This window comes from Haemaphysalis longicornis, unplaced genomic scaffold (genome assembly GCF_048455015.1).
Source record: "Haemaphysalis longicornis isolate Haplotype H1 unplaced genomic scaffold, Haemaphysalis longicornis Haplotype H1 scaffold_3, whole genome shotgun sequence".
Lineage (NCBI taxonomy): Eukaryota > Metazoa > Arthropoda > Arachnida > Ixodida > Ixodidae > Haemaphysalis > Haemaphysalis longicornis.
In genome coordinates this window covers 51,741,720-51,761,286 of record NW_027526335.1, presented here as the reverse complement: position 1 = coordinate 51,761,286, position 19,567 = coordinate 51,741,720, and the positions used below count along the sequence as shown (strand labels likewise).

Sequence of the window (19,567 nt, the reverse complement as noted above, 5' to 3'; positions counted from 1 at the left end):
GCAACTTCCCGCAACAGATCAAACGACTAAATGTAACCCAGCCACTCCCATCACCAAAACCACGGTAGAAATCGGCGAAGAGCACTCTGCCTGAACCCCAAGCAACTGCTTCACCCGCCGGCCATGTTTTCCCATCTTCACCACACAAAGATGGCGGCGCCCAGTGATGTCGTTCCAGAGATATGGTACTCCGAAACTCCGAAAATTGCCGTTTTTTCATCAACTTGCACAAGTAGTTGGTCGCCTCAGTTTTTCTACAGGACTTTGCATTGAATTTCGCTGGGAAAACTTTAAAAACTCACATAATATAACAAGTGCAACCCGACATTGTGACTTTTTTTTATTGAATGATCAATCAATTAAACCTTTACAAACAGCATCACCTCGGGGGTGCTGGAAAATTATGCCATCAGTAAGCATTTTTCCCCACTGAAACTGACGGGAGCGTTAAAATCCTTGGCTGTCACTGTACTGGAGCAGTTTGGCGCAATTTTTGCAATTTTCAAGCTTTTGGAGCAGCCTGGTGCAGGAAAACAAATTTGTATCAAAACTGCACAATATGCGCAGCTGTCTCACCCCTGCACTGTCTACTAAACGTTTTGTAGGTAAATTAAAAGGCCACGTGGCCCATTCACATTGCTCAACCACCCTCGCACGCCCCGTGCAACACCAAGACTGTTGCAGGCAAAGCGGCTGCCCACGGACATGTAGGGTGGGCAAGTTTTTGTTGTATGCACTGTGAGCGCAACCAGCGGCTCCTGCGGCCGTGATGGTTTGCTTGGTAAGTTTTAGTTTTCCTCCTGGACCCCACCGCTCTCTCACTCACTTCCAGCCTCCGTTTGCGTCACATGAAACATCATGAAATGGCACAAGGGATGAAATGCATCTCTCAATTGGTAACTTCTCGGCAATTAAAGCATCTTTCATCGCCCAATAAACACTGAGAGGGCTACGGGGCAGTTGAACTTTGGTCTGAGCCCAACTTGCTAGTTGCCTACAGTGTCCCTTTAAGCAAAATGGTCTACAGGAGGTTGTTTATTGATGAGGGAACCTTTGTGCACTACCTCATAAGGACAACTAATACCAAAACCAGAAATTCTTTGTTGTAACAGAAACTCGATGGAACAGACTTCGTTGTCCGCTTCGTTGAGATTGCCAGCATCTAAGCCGTACTTTAGTACCGTTTAGATGCTGGCAAAATCAGGAAACTCTTTTAGCCCACACTTTTTAAAGCTTCAACTATTATGTCCAGTTCCTATGAAGGAGTGCTCATACTCCAGTGTAATGTATGCACCCAATGAGTTCGCCTTGTTAGGGAAAGCAAGTGCCCTCTACAGTCTAACATTCTGTAATCACGGGTGCATTCCTTTCAAAATTATACAGTACACACCTTTTCTGTGCCTGGTGTCAATTCTTTGTTTCCTTGTCCTTTGTCTCAATACGTGCATGCCTAACGTTTCTTTCAGGAACGCATCACTTTCATTGTGAGCTTTCAACAGAAAGTACTCATTATTTGATTCAGTACTCAAATTACTGGCTGCTCCTCAGAACTATTCCATCTGAACCAAAATTTCATTATTGGCGCACTCATACTGCGGAGCATTTTCATCTTAGCGACAAGCTACAATGGGCTGAATGCATATATTCTTTTCAAATGACTGAAATGGAAAGTGATGGGCCCCTTTCGCTTTGAAGATGACTGCCCTAAACAAAACAATAGATTTGTAGGGCATTTTCAAGAAAACAAGCTTGGCACAAAGTTTCAAGGAAACAGGCTTGGTTCATTTTCCTGGCGAATCAAAACAGCATTTCATATTAAAAAACGAAAGGAAATGTTTATAAAAATACAATTTAAGTACTATATATTCCTCTCTCAAAGGCAGTTTCAGCAATGCAGAGCCTGCTAGGATGTTTGGACAGTGTTCTTATGGAAAATGTCGACCGTCGTTTCGTGGCAAGGCCTTAGGTCTTGGTCGAAGAAGCCCAAGCTGAATTTGTTGGCAGTTGGTCGGAAGTAGTCCAAGCCTCGGCCAATCTTGATGATCCAGCCGGTGTCCAACCTGTCCAAAAAAGACAGGACATGCCTTGTTTAAACCCCGATGTCTCCGTGCATAGTGACAATGTTCGTATAGCCTTCTGTGGGCCAAAGAGTGGCAAGTTTTCGCACGTTTTTGTAGGCAGTGCTGAACTGCGTGAAGGATCGTGAAAAGTTGCAAGAAGACGGGGCATTAGGGATGGGCGAATATTCAGTATTGTCGAATATTCGATCGAATAGCTTTCTATTCGTTATTCGCTTCGATCCGAATGCAGGTATTCGATATTTTCGAATTATTCGATGCTCCCGAATAGGCAGCTAAAAGCCAAGCTTTTCGGTCAAGCTTTCCGAGAATTACCCCAGGCTTGACTCAAGACCCACCAACGCGGACATTTCTATTATCAGTGCCGGCACTGCCGAGTTGCTGCCTTGCCTAGAGGTTCGACGAAGCTCTCGGCCGCCAGCACACTTTAGGTTAAAAAAAAAAGGTGGCACTGAAACGACACCGCTCCGAACATAGCGGCACCAAGCCAGCAAACTTGTACAGGCCGCCATTTTGAATAGGTATGCCGCCATTTTGAATAGGCTCACTCAGTACGTCGCATTATAAGCGAGCATATTCAAAATGGCGGCCAGCCACTTGCGCCAACGTTATTAGAACAACTCTTCTAAAAACGTTGACTTGCGCTTTGCTTGGCTACGGCCGAGGATACTAGTGGCTACAATACTTCTTTTTTTAGCGGAGCTTCTAGGCGGCGCTTAACTCTGCGAGTTTCTAGGCGGCGCTTAAACTTGTGAATGAGCAGCTGGCGGAAACTGCTGCACCTAGAGCATGTGGCGCAACAGGCATTTCTTCATGAAAACTTGTGAATACAGCAAAGGAAAGCTGTGTGTAAGATTTTGCAATAAATGTTCAACTGGTAATAGTTTTACACAATGCTGTGCCTACGTGAGTTCTCATTATTAGAAAAAATTGTGTACATTAGTCAAGTCACAAGTTGCTCATTTGTCTTTGTGATTTGCAATGTGTACTATTCGAACTATTCGATTCGAAATTATTCGACCAAATCACTATTCGCTTCGAATTCGCTTCGAACCTCAAAATCTATATTCGCCCATCCCTACGGGGCATCAAACTCGCCTGATGCCAGCGAGGACGACTTCCTCTGGGGGCACAAGATGCAGTCAGTAGTGACAGTGTGGCATCCGATAGGTAGTGTGCGATGACAGTTCAGATTCGGTCTCTGAGTGATCTTGAATTCTGAATTCGCTAAAAAATAAATGGGTACAGTGCAATTCCTGTACATAATGTACAGTCATGGACAAATGAAATGCGAACACGAAAACATGAACCAGAATATGCAAAATTGAAAAATACTGTTTGTGTATGCGAAATAATGGCATGCTATTCATATATTTGGAAAGCCAGATTTCCAAACTTTGCTTTTGTAACTAAGCCACGAATCATTTTGACTTGCACGGATTGATTTCATTGATTGTAGGGTTTAACGCGCCGACGCAACGCAGGCGATGAGGCGCGCCGTAGTGGAGGGCTCCGGATTAATTTTGACCACCTGGGGATCTTTAACGTGCGCCGAAATCTCGTACACATGGGCGTTTTTGCTTTTCGCCTCCATTAGAAAAGCGGCCGCCGCGGCTGGGAATCAAACCCGTGACCTTGTGCTCAGCAGCGCAACGCCTTATTAACTGAGCCACCGCGGCGGGTTGACTTGCACAAAAAGAAATTGCGCTATTTGTGTGTTCTGGTTGATATTTTCATTTTTGTCTTTCATTCGTCCGTGACTGTACAGTGAAAGCTCATTAATTTGAACTTCAATAATTCAAATCTAAAGATAATTCGAACTGTACAATTCGGTGTGGCCAGGCTCCATAGAAGCCCGTATAAAAAAAAAACCGTTAATTCAAACTCGACTAGGTTCCACTAGGTTCCACCATGGATAATTTGAACTACGCGCCACCGCACCGACAGCTTGACGCCTGGCAAATGGCCAGAGAACCACTACTGCTGCCTACACCAGAGGCTGCGTTGCCTACAGTACGAAAAGGGAAGGTAAAATCGAGTAAAATTAATCTGAAATCCCCATGGCGTGAGTTCTAAATGACGTGTTGTCGCGATGATGTTGGGACAATCACTTTCTTGTGGCATGTAGTACCACCTTTTGTAAATATTATTAGCTTTGTACAATCTACCTGTTGGGGGTACACAGCATGTACGACGGAAAGCTTTATAGCAGGGGTTCTCAAGCATGCTGGTCCCAGGGAACCCTGCTAAGTTCCGTTAAGTGCCAAGTGCTCGGCTCACCGTGGAGGCGAGAGGGGGAAGGTTCCTCTCTCTCCCTGCGACCGCGCATTTCCCCGTCGCGGGAGGATGACAGCGGGGGGTACTGCCGAACCCCTTACGTGACGGGTTTGTCCAGAAGCTCCGGGCGGGCTGGTCCGGGGGCGACGACAAAGGGAGAGCCTCTTTGGAGACCAGCCATCATCGGGAGCGGCCGCAAGTACAACTTGCTCCTTTTTGGCCTTCCTTTGCCCGCCCCCGCGCCTCTTTCTTCCGTCCTGGCCAAGGTGGTCTTGGCGGTGTAGAGCGATGTGCCCGATGTCCCCTTATTGCAGTGCAATAAACGTCAGAGTGGGCGAATTCTGTGTCCTGTGTTCCTTGCTGCTAGCTGCCACTACGCCAAGTTGGCAGTCCGTGGCCGGAGCTAGCCTTGCAACCGAATCTTGAGGATCGAGCTCGGCCGCCGTAAGAACCCTGGTCCCCCCAACCCTGAACACTTTTCACGAGGATGTGTTTGAAAATGTTGAAGACTGGCTCTCGCACTTTGAGTGTGTGGCTGATGTTAACCACTCGGATGACTGCCACAAGCAACGCAATGTCTACTTCGCGTTAGAGGACATTGCTTGTACATTGTACAAGAATCACGAGACAAGCTTGACAACATGAAACGACTTCAGTCAGCAGTTGCAGGAGACCTTTTTGAACACCGACTGACAAGCCCAAGCGCTCTGATAGCTGGAGTCGCGGACACAAAAGCCCAATGAGAGGGTTGCCATGTTTGCAGAGGACATGGCTGAACCAAAGAAACTTTGCTACCTCATGCATGGAGTCAAACAGCCGTTGTTTGCAGGTCTCGTGAGAAATTCACCACACACCATGAGAGGTTTCATTAAGGAGGCAACGGCTATCGAGCGGGCTCTACACGAGCGCAATCACCAATACGACCGCATGGCCATTATAGCTCCTGAAAATGCTGCCCTTGTTACAAGCGACGAGAACTCAATGTAAGACCTCAATCAGTCAGTTCTGTGAAGATTCAAATAGGCAGGGAATTGCATCACAGCAGTCAGTGCCTCTTCTGGCCAGGATTGTGCATGAAGAGCTCCACAAGGTGCTTTCGCTACCCAATCTGCCCACTCAACAGCGGTCGTTGCTCTTCGTCACCAACCAGCAATCCAGCCGATGCTGCCACCCTTTCAACCACCCCCGCCTGTGCATTTGTGGTCAGTGCAGGAACCCACATTGCATCACCTGGTATGCAAGATGTACGTGTGACGCACTGCCGACTGGAGGCCACTGTGTTACCATTGTTGTGGACCTGGCCATCTATACAGACGGTGCCCTTACCGCAATATCGGTCTCGCAGGCTTCCCTCCCTCCTTCTCACCCTCGGTTCGGACAAAGGCCCACTGAAATTGCTCACTATCTTGCCACACGGCCTACTACGACACCCAATCATTAACCGCGATCACCATCTCTGGCACCCCACCTCTTGCTGACATGTCGTGCACCTTGAGACAACCGCGAAGGTCAGTCTCCCAGCCCGCGGCGAAAAAACTAGGCAAAGCTACCTCAGGAGGCAAAGTTGCTGATAGCATAAGTCCCAAAGACCTTCAACCGCCGCCAATAGAAACCGACGAAGCAGCAACGACCCATTAGGAAAAAAGCATGGAAGGAATACTGCCGCAGCGCTAACACAGACCAACGATGACTCTGAATGTTGGTGATGTCGTTAGTACAGGGCTTGGTGTTGCTATGGGCAGGCATGAGGTGACTGCTTCGCTGAACACTGGCGCGGATTGCTCCATCATCAGCCAACAACTTTCCAACCACTTGCAGAAGGTGAAGACTCCATGGGACAGACCGCAGTTTCATTCAGTCGGCAAGTGCACAGCTAGGATTCGTTTAGGAGGCTCTGACTTTGTTCGCACTTTTGTCATTCTTCCACAGTGCTGTAAGGACAAAATACTGGGAATGGACTTCCTGCGTGAATATCACACTATTATAAACATTGGCGAGCACATGGATAGCCTATCGACAAACCTGCCTCCAGAAGTTGCTAAACAGCAATGTGTGCCTCTGCGTATCGCCAAAGATGACATCAGTATCCCACCGCGGTCCTCTGCATTTGTTGCGATAGCGTGCGACGGACCTTGTACCACCGACGGTGTGGCCAAGCTGCACGCTCCACCTTTAGTTGACCACGGCTATGCCATCGCTAGAGGCCTCAAGCACCTGTCCAGTGGCCACTGTCGTCATCTGCTTACCAACTTCAGCAATGAGCGCCGGAACATAGCAAAAGGTACCCCGGTAGCCTTCTTTGAAGGAATCAGTGACACAGAAAGCTGCTTTCTACTACAAATTGGAACTACAGCGATGAACTATCGAGAGATGTCCACCCCAGCCAGCTTTCTGAAATGCGCCTAAGGCTCCTAGATGTTTTGCAAGCATACAAAGGCTGCTTTTCATCCACGTCAGGAGTTTGCTAGACGCCACTAACAAAACACTGAATAACTGTCGAAAAGGCAACCAGGTCCCTCCGTCAAAACCCCTACCGTGTGGCCCCCAAGGAACGTGATGCCATACAGCAGCAAGTACAGCAGATGTTGGAAGACAACATCATCACACTGTCAAACAGCCCCTGTGCGCCTCCTGTCGTTTTGGTCAAAAACGATGGGAATATCGGTTCTGTGTTGATTACTGCAAACTCAACCAGGTGACCAAAAAGGACATTTATCCGTTGCATCCGAGTGACGACTTTCTTGATAAGACTCCGACATGCCCGCTATTTTTCGTCAATGCACCTCAATAGTGGCTTTTGGCAGTTATAGGTCGATGAGTGGGACCGCGAGAAGGCCGCTTTTGTGACGCCCGATCGACTTTATGAATTTGAAGTGCTGCCCTTTGGGTTGTGCTCTGCCCCGGCCCCTTTAAAAGACTGATGGACAACGTGCTGTCAGGCTTAAAGCAGCAAACCTGCTTGGTGTATTTGGACGACACGATCGTATTTTCCACCACATTCAAAGAACACCTTGAATGCCTCATATCAGTTTTTTAGGAGATACCTTCTGCCACGCTTACACTGAAACCAGAGAAGTGTCATTTTGGGTATGAGAAACTGCTGTTCCTTGGCCACATGGTCAGCTGCGCCGGAGTTCGTCCCGATCCCAGCAAGGTTGAAGCGGTTGCCGAATTCCCCGGACCATCCAACAAGAAAGCCATCAAGACACTTTTTAAGGCCATGCTCTTACTATAGCAGCAATTTATTGAAAATTTTGCCCGCACAGCAGCCCCTCTTACTCAGCTTACACAAGCTGATGACCCATTCCTCTGGACTGAAGATCAACGGAGGGCGTTTGACGAGCTGCGCAAACGGCTGCAAACACCCCCTATCTTGGCCCATTTCAACGAAAATGCCGCCACCACACACACGTTGGAGAAGTTCTGCTGCAATGGCAAGAAGGCGACGAAAGGGTGATTGCATACATCAGCAGAACATTGTCATCTTCAGAAAACAACTACCGTATAAGTCGGAATATAGGTCGAGCCGGAATTAGGTCGACCCCCCTTACCTTGCAGCCAAAAAATGAAAAAAATAGTTAGGTACACAACATCGTTTTATTGAAGCTATAAGCATTTGTTTTGTCTAAGGTTCCCCATTAGAGCCGTTTTGTGTCTTGTCAGACAACCGCTTCTGTATGGCTGTCTCCCACACAAAATTCGTCCTTGGTGCAGTCTGGGGACATGCTAATATGTAGAGCACTTATACACTCAAGACCACGTCATCCCGAAGCAAGCGCCAAGCATGGGACACGCATGTGTCAAACGTCACAAGAGGCGGTCTGTGCAAGCGGACAGGCGTCTTGGGGTTGCCGCCACCCATCCATTTCATAGAGACACCGCACGATGCTTACAAAGAAAAGTTGCCACCTTGTCCTTCAGTTCCAGTTGCACAGCAAGGCGGCCATAAAGCGAGGTCTTCCGAGCATTGCATACCAAGAGCTGCCCCTTCAGCTTACGCCAGTAGAGTGAACTCTTTTCGGTGAAACTGGACTGGCAGTAGTCAAGCATGTTGCCGTTAGTTTGGGCATACTACATGATGTTTCTTTTAAATGCTGTGATTAACTGGCACCAAGTGCCTGAACGTATCTGGAGCGAGAAGAAATGATCACGCTCACTGACAGCGAGGGAAGCAACAAAAAAAAAGATGGCGGCGCATCGGATTGATGTCGGTGGCAATAGTGCCTTTGCGGTTTCAATCGGCTCTATGGCCTGCCTACTTGCAAGATGACAAATAATATTATGCCAATGACCGGTATATAGGTTGAGGGGTGACTTTTCGGCAAATACTTTGGTAAAAAATCTCGACCTATATTCCAACACACAGTACTCGGCCACCGAAAAGAAGTGCACAAGCTGACTGCAGGACACCTTGGCTACACTGATACACTGGCCAGGATCCAGCAAGCATTACTGGCCCAAGCTTTCTGGGGCCGTGCGACATTATGTATGCACATCTTGGGTGCCAACGACGCAAAGCCCCACCACTCCAGCCAGTGGGCCTGTTGCACCCCGTCTAAACTCCCGAAAAGCTGTTCGAATCAAGTCGGCATAGACCTTTCAGGACCATTCCCGATGCCATCTGCGGGAAACAAGTGGATTATAGTCGCCACCAACGCAGAAGCAAAAGTTCTCCAGCGGAAAACCGCGACCGACGTTGCTCAGTTTTTCATCAAACATTGTGCTTCACCACGGTGCCCCACCATTGTTATTACTGACTGAGGGAAAGCGTTTACTGCCAACATCGTCAACAAAGTCATGCAACTCAGTGGTACCTTCCATCAGAAGTCGACTGCCTGTCACCCGCAGATGAATGGGCTGATTGTGCACCTGAATAGGACAATAGCGGACACACGAAGTATGTACACCGACGTTGAGCACAAGACTTGGGACACCTCATTACCATACATAACTTTCACTTACAACACAGTCCAACACGACACTGCCCACATGACACCATCCTTTCTTCTCTATGGCTGACAAGTTGCAACCTCATTTTATGCAATGCTGCCTTATGACTCCAGCAGTGACAACATGCCCGTCCACAACTTTATTGAACGAGCAGATAAAGCACGGCAACTGGCCCATTTGCAAACAAGGCTGCAGCAGCGGTGTGACACAACCCATTACAAACTTCACCGTAGGCCCACCCTTTTCAAGCCTGCTGGCAGGGTCTAGATCTGGACACTAGTTCGACCCCAAGGGCTACGTGAAAAACTTCTCAAGCAGTATTTTGGACCTTACCGAGTGTTGCGACAAGTCACCAACAGAACTTACGAGGTTGTCTCCGGTGAACTCGCCTCCGCATCCTATTTCACGCGTTGACAAACGAAGTGACCTGTTTTAAACCCTACCACCAACACATGTTCTTATCGCTGCCCTTGTGTGCATTGGGCCGATGTTCTTTCAGGGGAGGGCGCAAATGTCACAATGATTACCGGGACAATTGCCTTCTTGTAACATGTAACATATACCATCTTTTGTAAATGTTCTTAAACCTTGTACAATCTCCCTGTTCGGGGAATGCGCCATGTGCGATGAACATAAGACGACAGTGTTAAAGCCAGAGCTCCTGCGCTCGCATGCCTGGATTTGGCCACCATCATCGGGAGCCACCTTCTAAACGCCTGCTCTGCCTGGTGTCTTCAATCAGGTGCTTCACCTAGTAAATAGGTTCCGCCCGCATGTCATCAATCTACGGTTTACGCTTGCATACATCAGGACGTAACAGTATTCTTTGTGGACTACATCAGTGTGTACAGCAGTGCAGTGGTGTGCTGACAGATGCGGAATCATTTTTTTCTCAGGTCAGAAGTGCAGAACCTGTTGCTGCCAGTAACAAGGAGGAGAAGATGGAGGAGGAAGCACCCATGCAGTGATCTGCTCAGAAGTCGTGGCCAGATTGGAATGCTGCCCATCTCTTAGTTTTGAAGAAGATGAAGAGGACATTTTACGCTACATTCGCTCGTTATAGCAAACAATGCTGGCTGTCGCATTTGACAGCAAAAAACATTCTGCCGTCATACACTTTTTCAAGCATTAAATTGTTGATATTCCTTGCAGCTTCTGAATCGCAGTGTACTGTTGTTATTCTTCACTTTCATTAATTAAAACTGGCATGGTGGTATAAATTAACGAGCTTTCATTGTATATGTTGATTACAGAGGTAAGTCCTGTTGAAAACTGATTTACCATCTTAAGAATTTTGACACACAACATATTTATATTCTCTTTCCTGTACTAATATGTTCTCTCAAAATTTTACACTGCACAATAATCGCATTCCCAACTTTGCATCAACTTTTCTGGAGAAAAAGTGCTATCATTATGATGCGAGTAAATACAGTATTTGATATGAAGCAACTAAATGTCACTATTATGTTGCCAAGGCATGCAAGCAGATCAAGGGACAGGACAAGTAGGTGTCCTACCTTATCTCACGATCGTGGAGAGTCTCAGAATACTCAACGATGAGGGCGATGTTGTGGTCTGCCAGGCTTGCCTTGACTTGGGATAGCCTTTCGAGCTGCCCATGCTGGTCCCGCTGTCAAGAGAATTGATGAAGGCTTCAGTCACAGGACAGTGTGGCGCTACCCCATAAATGTGGCAGGGAAAAGGCAAAGGTTACAGCGCACATGCTGCAGCTAAATAGCTGTGCTATTCAGCACAGCTACTGCAATTCTCTTGACTGTATTCCCTGGCACGTAAAATAAGGTTTACAAAATGTAAGGTCCATCATACTACACTGACCATATGCAAGAATTTCTACGGTACAACTGGTATTTGATAGACATGGCAGGTTCTCTTCTTACTGCTACACCACAGGGCAGTAAGAATTCAGTTTGTCACTGCTATGTTTGTGAAAGGTCCTAGAGCACTGAGCCCTTGCATCTAGAGAAAAACGTTAATGCGACGAGGCGCAAGTGGAAATGCATGACAGGAGAGCCAGTACACCCCAAAGGCAGTGGGGGTGGTAAAAACGCGGTATTTAGCCATGTGAGATACCACTTGCCGAGTAATCATTTGTGGAAATAAAATCATTGATCATGTCGTACAAATACAGTCACGACTTTTATCACAGCCAAGCTTTCAAGACTGATACGCTCACTGAATTTGCACATATATAACATGAAGTAAACAGGTGTTCACATTTCTATTGCATGAATATCAATAAGTGTACAACCATCAAAACTATAAAAGATCTGCAATACGCACTTTTTCGGCAGTAAAAAATCGACTGATCCTGCATAACAGCCATTTGAGTTCACCCTTTCTCACAGCCCTAATCTAAACAGCTGATGGCAGGACAAGAAGCTCTCCTTTTGTATTTGCTGTCAAATGGTAACTCAATTTTCTCCTGCTCGATGACAAATTTTAAAGCAGGCCCATTTGTAATGTCATGGAAGTGGCAACCTGGCACCAAAGGAGTGTTCACCACAAGTTCACAAGTCTTATTGATCACAGCAGCCACATACTTTAACTATGCAAGAACTATCTGATGATCCTAGTTATAGCAACGGGGCACTTCTACCAAATCATGGCAGGAAAAGACTGTAGAGCATGGCACTCATTCAGTGCATTGCAATAAGTGGAATGTGCGGCAAAATCAATGGTTTTTTCTGCATCCAAGAAATATCTTCCCCACCAAACCCCTCGCTAAGCTGAAACTTTAGTTCATGAAGCCCACTTCCAAATGGACCCTTTTCCATCAGACAGTTTTTAAAATGAGACAGGCGACTTGTGTTGACAATGGTGCTAAATTTTAATAGCTTACAAGCGGGCAGCGATTACCAGTACAATTATATGGCTACAGAGAAGAATATTAACGGAGTGCAACCACCGCTTCACACTCGCTCACTGGGTGTATGAAATTTCTGTGCACTGCCTCCCAGAAATCAAAAACGTGCACACTCTCCCACTGTTTAGCACCACTGCCTTCATTTCTGTCCCCCCAAAAATCCTGCCATGTCCACCCTGCAAAAACCAACCAATTTAATTGTTAAGATATCCGCTGTGAAAGACAGTTCACAGTAATAGTACGCAGCGGTGTGCCACTTCCGTTCCCAGATGCCAGAGCTTCTTGAGGTGTTGCACAATGCCCGAAGTGCCTGCATGGACACTTCAGTAGACGAAGGTGCTTAGCTTCGTTTTAGGTTTTTAAAGCAAAAGCTTTCTTGGTGGGACCGATGGCATCCGGCCAAAAAACTGATACATTTCCCCATAGACCGGTTGGTCCACCAAAAAGCTCTGATAAGATGGCTGGACACACGGCGCGTGCGCGAAAAAGGGCTTCCATTGTGAATCATGAAAAAGGAATGGTATGAGATAAAATACACGCATCGATCACAAAGGAGTACAATAGTATGCCTTTTATCTCATGAAGCACGTATCAGTATACACATAGATGGTTCAAGTTGCGTTTACTTATGGCACAAAAAATTGTCACATGGTTTCGTTTTTCATTTGCGATTTGGGTCTTTCAAGGTTTGACGATTGATTGGACGCACTTTTACCTTTCGTGCTTTGCAACTATCCTTGGGAAGGCATGGCAAATTTTTGGGACCATTTCAGCATACTTTCTGCAGCGAAGCTGTGAGCCTGTTGTTGGTCGGAAAATTATGTGTCATAAACCAAAAACACAGGCAGGACCCAGCAGTTCTCGCCCAAGATGCTAAGCGCATGCGTCGGGCTAAACAGGTGTGTAGCATAGCACTCAGTATTCGTGTAAAGAAAAAAAAACCACAAAACAAGCATCGAAACCGCATGAGGAATGATAAGGCGCCAGTGAACAATGTATTCTGGTAAAGATTAGGTTTGCAGCTGCTCTCGAAAGGGGAGGGAGGTTGACGTCATTAGAGAGCTAGCACATGCGTCAGGATAAGCAGGACCCAGTAGTTCTCACCCAAGACGCCGAGCGCATGCGTCAGGACCCAGCATTTGCTGAAAGAAAAGCCGAGTGCAAGCGACGAGCCCGCCGAGACAACAAGGAACATTTCATACTTTCCCCCACTAGCATGTGTAGTGGTTTACCACCGCTGCTCTGGACATCCACTTTCGCAGGGTGGGATGGCGCCCAGTTTATTACGAGAGAAATTGCAACCTGATGTGCTTAATCACTTCCTCTATTTCCCTCACACAGATTAGCGACGTCCCCTGTGAAGACAGACCCAAAAGTCCGAATGTACAGGGTAAGTATAAACAGGTAATTAAGGTAAGCATGTGAATCCTACTGCTGTAAATAATACCATGTATATGATAGGTTTTATTAAGCCACTCGTTACACTGCTGTCTAAATGAAGTGCACTTACTGGAAGTGGCATCAACAGACAGTCTTTCCCAGGCGGCGAACACCGCCGACGTATTGATTTTGAACAAAAAAGCCTTAACCTGTCTAGTTTGACTGGCAAGAGGAGGAAGAAGGTGTAGTGATGGAAAGAATAGAAAGGAGGAAGGGAAGAATAGAAGATTGGGCCGATACTGTCTTGGCATCGCTTAAGCAGTTCGGCATCTCAACAAGCCTTCAGAGTTCTGAAGACGGCAAGTTCAACCAGCGCTTAGCCTCTGTGAGCATGGAAATCAGCAAGTATTGCTGCGAGGCAGGCCGAGCTATGTACACGTCCACCATGTGCACATAAAAGCAAACGCTGATGGAGCGTATGAGGCACAGCGCACATGCAATGAGCGAGCGTCCACAGACTAGATGGACGATGCAAGATAGAGAACAGAAGCCTGCTTTCACTGGATTGCATCCTGACATGGATTGGATTTGGAAGTGACTGCTCCCAATGTTGCCTCATAATAATGAAAATCCACCAAACTTGTAATTTCACGCAATACACTGAAACTTGATCATTACAATGTATCCTTACATTTGTGAACACCTAAAATCCACGAGAAATACTTTAAATTCTTGTGAGAAGACAGGGCCATTGATTCTCTCCAGAAAAATCAAGGATTTTCAAGGACAATTTAAAAATTCCAGGACTTTCCCGGCCTTGAAATTGACACTTCTGAATTCAAGGGTTTTCAAGGTTTTCAAAGACCTGTGCGAACCCTGTTTCCACAAAAGTTCGCCCACCTCGTACTGTTTACTTGATATCTCCGCAGTGTTCCATCGGCAGTGCGGCCACTTTTTTTGTAGTTTTTGGCACATGACCCGAAAGTTCACCCATCCCATATTTTTAACTTGATATCTTTGTAGTTTGGGCGGACGTTCTTTCAGAACTTTACGGCATTTTTAAAAAAGCGATGTGTAAGAGTGGTATGTTTGTGTACTCAGTGAGCTAAACAATCGATCTAGGGCAACTTGCATTTTGACTTCAGTGTTCCTCTAAAGAGACACTGAAAGGAACTAGCAAGTCGGTTGCTAACAAAGTCTGGCTTTCGCACAGCCATTTTACCATTGATTCAGTGCCAAAAGATGCCTTAACTATTTTTTTCTCTTGAGCTAGTGGACACATTTAGCATTGCTATGCATGTAATTGTAGCTTATAGATTGCTCTTACAAACACATACCAGCAGTTTTGTGAAAGATTACTTACAGTTTATTAGTCAAATAATCAGAAAAAAATGCACAAAAAAGTAAACACGCAACATATCTAAGCGATTGTAATGAGCCTAAAAATTATTTTAGGAATTCTAAGATATACAAATTGTTCCTACATTTCCTGGCTATGATTCAATATATATATCAACGCTGTACACCAAGTTTTGTATTTTTGTGGGCCCGTCAAACTAGCGGAACTGACGCCTGTGCCACTCCTCGAAGCCACTCGAGTGTAAGTCGGTCATGCATCCAAGCACACTTTTTTGTGTTCTGACACAAAATCCTTTTCACTTTAGGGGTAAAAAACTAGAAAAAAAAAAAAAAACAGCGCTCTTGAGAAGTGTCGCGCACCGCTCCGTAGCAGTAATCTGACACGAGCACCAGGCTATCATGAAGGTAATAACGCGATATGACGCGGCGCATTTGTCAAAATATCCCTACCGCACGTTGTCCAGATCCTACACATCAATGTAAAGCCGCAGTCGTCAGATAGGAAGCCCGTTTTGTTTATAAATACAGCGGGACACCGTTTTCACACAAGTCGCATCTACCGCGGGTTCAAATTTCACTCTTGGCGCAGTCTCTGCAGGCGAAATATCAACAAAACATAATAAAATCGAAAAATGAGTTGTCAATAAATATGCCAGATGGCGTTAGTTGTCCGACAGGTGCCGTTTTTTGCTTTCGCAGGACGTTTGAAATCATCGGAACTCCGTGTCCGATGGCCTATGGCGCCGTAGTGAAAGAGTTAATTGCTGAGAAAATGCTAATAAAACAACGCATTTCCTTTCCTCCTTTCTCTCACAGCGATTTCATGATGCAAACAGCGGCTACTGCAGCCAGTGCTTGCGCCACGATAAACCGGAAGCAAGCGACACAGCGGTGATGTATAGCAGTATAGAAGCAACCGAATACGACACTACCACAAACCAAGCACTTTTATTAGCTTCGATCAGATCAGTTGTGCTTTCCCAAACTCCCAAGTTCTTTGCTGCTACGGACCACTAGCAAAATGTTTCTCTATTGGGACCCGTGATCAGTATTGTATGCTGTAATGAAGAAAAGCATATTGTCCTTTTAGGCCGCATGAATGTTGACGTCGAACAAACCGCTCGTGCGTAGCTCCCACACCCCTCCTCACATAGCGGAACCGCCTCAAGTGTGGATGAGTAGTGCCACCCAGTGGCAGCTAGGCAAGACGTTGCATATGTCAGACATTGCGCACACTCAAAAATAGGTACTGACCGTAGAAAAAATAACCGTTCCTTTATTTTAGCACAGCAAAAGCCCGCAAGAGGGTTATAATAAATGTGGCTATGCCCACAGTACTGTACAAGAGTCACACAATTATCTGGCCGAGTATTGCTCCTGGTAGTGCACTGAAACTAAAACCAACTTGTTAGCATTTGGGGCCGCCGCGTAATCTATTGGCTGTGCTCTCATAATATTGTTTCTAGCCTTCTTTTTGTTCTTCAACATTCCAACATGAAATTACGAAAACTTTTAGTTACGTTGTCATATACTTTTCATGGTGTTAAAATATTTGCCATGCAATTTAAACCACTTCAGATGCAAATTGCGCGGTACAGCCAGGGGCGGCGACACCTGTCTTTACGCTTTCACTATTTTCTACTTTATTTTAGAAAAGCGACGCCAGAGTCCTTCAATGCTTTACGGGTCACGAAACTGCTCCGTAACTCAATGGGAGAGCTTCATATGCTGCGTTTGGCCGCCGCGCGGTGGCGCCACAATCTCACTGAGGTCACTCCTCGGGCAGCCTTTCGCTGGCTCGAACGGCGGAGACACGGCGAGTTGTGTTTGTTTTGTTCGGGAAAAAATGTAACCTGCATCTCGTGCTGCTGTGATGCAACTTAAGTAGTGCAATGCCGAGCGACGATGCCGAACACGTGCTGCGTCCCGGGATGTCGTTCCTTGTACAACGTTACAACAGAAAATGTTTCCTTGTTCTGTTTATCGAGCGACGGGGCGCTTCGTGAGAAATAGAAGCGCGCCGTTCCAAGGCAAGAAATGGGAGACTTCAGCTTCGATTATGCGCGTGACAGTGTGTGGGAATGCACTGTGTGCGAGAATGAAAAATCAATGTTCCCTTTTGAGAGCATCCTGGACCTAGAATTGTACAAGGCTAACTTAAAGCCGGATTTTTGTCAGATCAGTCAGCTAGTAGCGGGGCTTCATTACCTGTTTGCAAACTTGTATTACCTTGCGCTCAGGCTCACATGTAAAAAAAGCTTTGGGATGTCCTTGTGCTTTTACTTTTCATATTTCCACGAATTATCCCTTAGTGTTCGTTTTGTAACCGCGCGTGGCCGCTTCCGGTTTTCTTATCTGGCGTTTCAACCGGAGCGCCCGTTTGCTCTGTTCGTCGTACGTCCCGTGTTAGCGACAAGGGTGTCACCTTGTCGCTAACTTGATTTTTTGTTTCTTCGACAATGTTCTCGATCCTTTTTCTATGGATCTGAAATTAATAACGTTCAGAGAGTAATGCATGCATAGCAAACGCCGCGCAACTCACTTTATCAATGTTCACCGTCACACCGCGGACTTCTTCTTCGACGTTTGTGTTTCATTCTAGTCTTTTGTAGAGCATGAAAAGCTTTGCGTCGTTCTTGGCTACGTGGCAATATTCTGTTTCTTCCGTGTGCTGTGCATCGCAGTGCAAAAAATAAATTTTTGTACGCTGGACCACACTCTTTTGTCTCCCTTCGCAATATTGAAATTTTTTTGTTGCGTGGGATAAAATCAGCTTTATTGCTCTTTTTTTTACTTCCTTTTTTTGCAAGGATTGCAAAGCGTGGAAGCAGAAAGGCACACGGTGCAACATATATCTCTGCGTGTTTTGATCCTTCGCGTTTCTGCAGCGTTTTTAGATGTTCTCAAGTATGTACCCACTCATCGAAACAACAATACTATTGGGCTATCTCTTTTAGCGTTCTGTGCATTCCAGAGCAATCAACAGATTCATTAAGCGTAGTCTGAACGACGCGTACTTGGTTTCTTACAGTTTCTTTTTATTGTATTATCGATAGGACCGCAGCAGTCCGGGACTACAGAGCTACTGTATGTGCGGTATTTACAACTTTTGCTTCAAGAAAAGAAGCAATAGAGATTTAAAAATCCGTAAACACGACGGCGCAGCGCTTGTGCCAGAGGGCGCATAAGCCGTTGCCGTTCGCGGCCGAAGTCTACAATTATTCACTTGGAAAAATAAAACCCCATTGAAGGCAGGTGATATACACAATGACTGGGCTATTCATCGCTAACTACTACGAAAAAAAGCCCACTTCATCAGCGCGCAGACACCAAAAGCAGCGAGCGTTTGCACGCCAAGAGCTGGCCAATATACCGCATGCGCGGCGCCTGGATGCCCTTCGTGCGGCTGTGGCGCCTGTAGTGGCGCCCGCGGTCCCGATATGAAACGAGCGCCAAAGTTTCGTGACCAGTAAAGCATTGAAGGACTCTGGCGACGCTTAAGACTGGTATATTCGTGTTCTCGGTGAGCGAATCTATTGATCTTTAGAAGTCTAGGTGTTAAAAGAGGGGTAAGTTTTCAAATTCAACAAAAACTCGGTGTTTTCGATACCTGGCTGCTTTTGAACAGGCCAAGTCATTTTCTCAATTATTCAGCTCCTTCTTAAAGTTATTTTATTACTTTAAACACTCTTATCTGCATTAAAAACATAATTAAATCTGAAACGTCAGAGGACTTCTTAGCCTAAAATGGGCCCAATCAAGCAGCGTGGAAATAAATTTCGCGTACCTGGTCGAGTCCTGTGGTTAGCTTGATCCGCCTAAAGGACGGGCACCTCTTCTTCAAAAGCTCACAAAGGCGAACGAAGTTCTGAACCTGCCTACAAAAAAGTGACAGGTTAGTTTCTTTTCGCTCACAAAACCGTTCCCATACATGCACACTTGCCTGATGAACGGAGCGGACGTAGGCGTCATCAACTTCAACGGATGTTACCATGTCATCCAGTAAGTGGCCGAAAGTTTGCTCATAGCTGTGGCCGACTGAGCCGCTTTCGATGTGTATTTGCTCGTGGTATGTTCCAGCTGCACGAACGCATTGTGAATAAATTGCGCCCGCAAAATTTCAAGCTACACTGACCTGCTTTTTCCTTTCGAACTTGCTCTTTGATTTTTTCGGCCCTGTCCATGTATGTCTTTGCACGATCTCGAAGGATGCCACGTTTGGCAGTGTCCGATGTTTCTGCATTGAAAAAAGGCGCGCAGTTCCTGATCACAACTTTGCAGTCCTGAGCGAACAGAAATGCCACGAACTACCTTTAATGGCATCCATAAGGAGCTGTATTCCTTCTTGATAGCATACAAGCGCTGATGTATAACGTGACGCATTGTCATGTTCGACAGCTCTTGTCAAAACGCCCACAGCTGCCTTTTCGATTCCACCGAGCCTGGTCGCCGCCATGGTGGTTGCTGATAGTGCTGATAGCCAGAAAACAAAACAAAAAATTATTATAATGCGTAATCTCTAATTGACGACAACCGTGTGTACTTAAATAGACTAAGAGAACTTCAGTAATATTTATTTTTGTTTTCTGCATAAAAATAGACAACAGTTTTACTCAAATAGTTTGGTGATTTTAAA

At 46.1% G+C, this 19,567-nt stretch overlaps 1 protein-coding gene across 2 annotated transcripts; it reads right to left on the bottom strand.

Moving 5' to 3' along the window:
* Positions 1-1,046: 1,046 nt before the first annotated feature.
* LOC144174457 (MIT domain-containing protein 1-like) lies at positions 1,047-19,417 on the bottom strand. 2 transcript variants are annotated; one of them, XM_077703176.1, is made up of 6 exons: positions 19,243-19,417; positions 19,067-19,168; positions 18,875-19,011; positions 18,719-18,805; positions 10,826-10,938; positions 1,047-2,060 (listed from the first exon to the last, which is right to left on the bottom strand). In XM_077703176.1, exons 1-6 carry the CDS (start codon positions 19,385-19,387, stop codon positions 1,904-1,906), a joined length of 741 nt encoding a protein of 246 aa, XP_077559302.1. In that variant the 5' UTR covers positions 19,388-19,417; the 3' UTR covers positions 1,047-1,903. The 2 variants fall into 2 exon arrangements, with proteins under 2 accessions (XP_077559302.1, XP_077559303.1); XM_077703177.1 differs by lacking the exon at positions 1,047-2,060 and adding an exon at positions 3,176-3,305.
* Positions 19,418-19,567: the final 150 nt, after the last annotated feature.

Coding starts and splice junctions, on each gene's coding strand:
- LOC144174457 (XM_077703176.1), bottom strand. CDS start 19,387: ATGGCGGCGACCAGGCTCGGTGGAATCGAAAAGGCAGCTGTGGGCGTT. Junction 19,169..19,242: donor CCTTATGGATGCCATTAAAG/GTAGTTCGTGGC, acceptor TTTTCAATGCAG/AAACATCGGACACTGCCAAA. Junction 2,061..10,825: donor CTCCACGATCGTGAGATAAG/GTAGGACACCTA, acceptor TTTTTTGGACAG/GTTGGACACCGGCTGGATCA.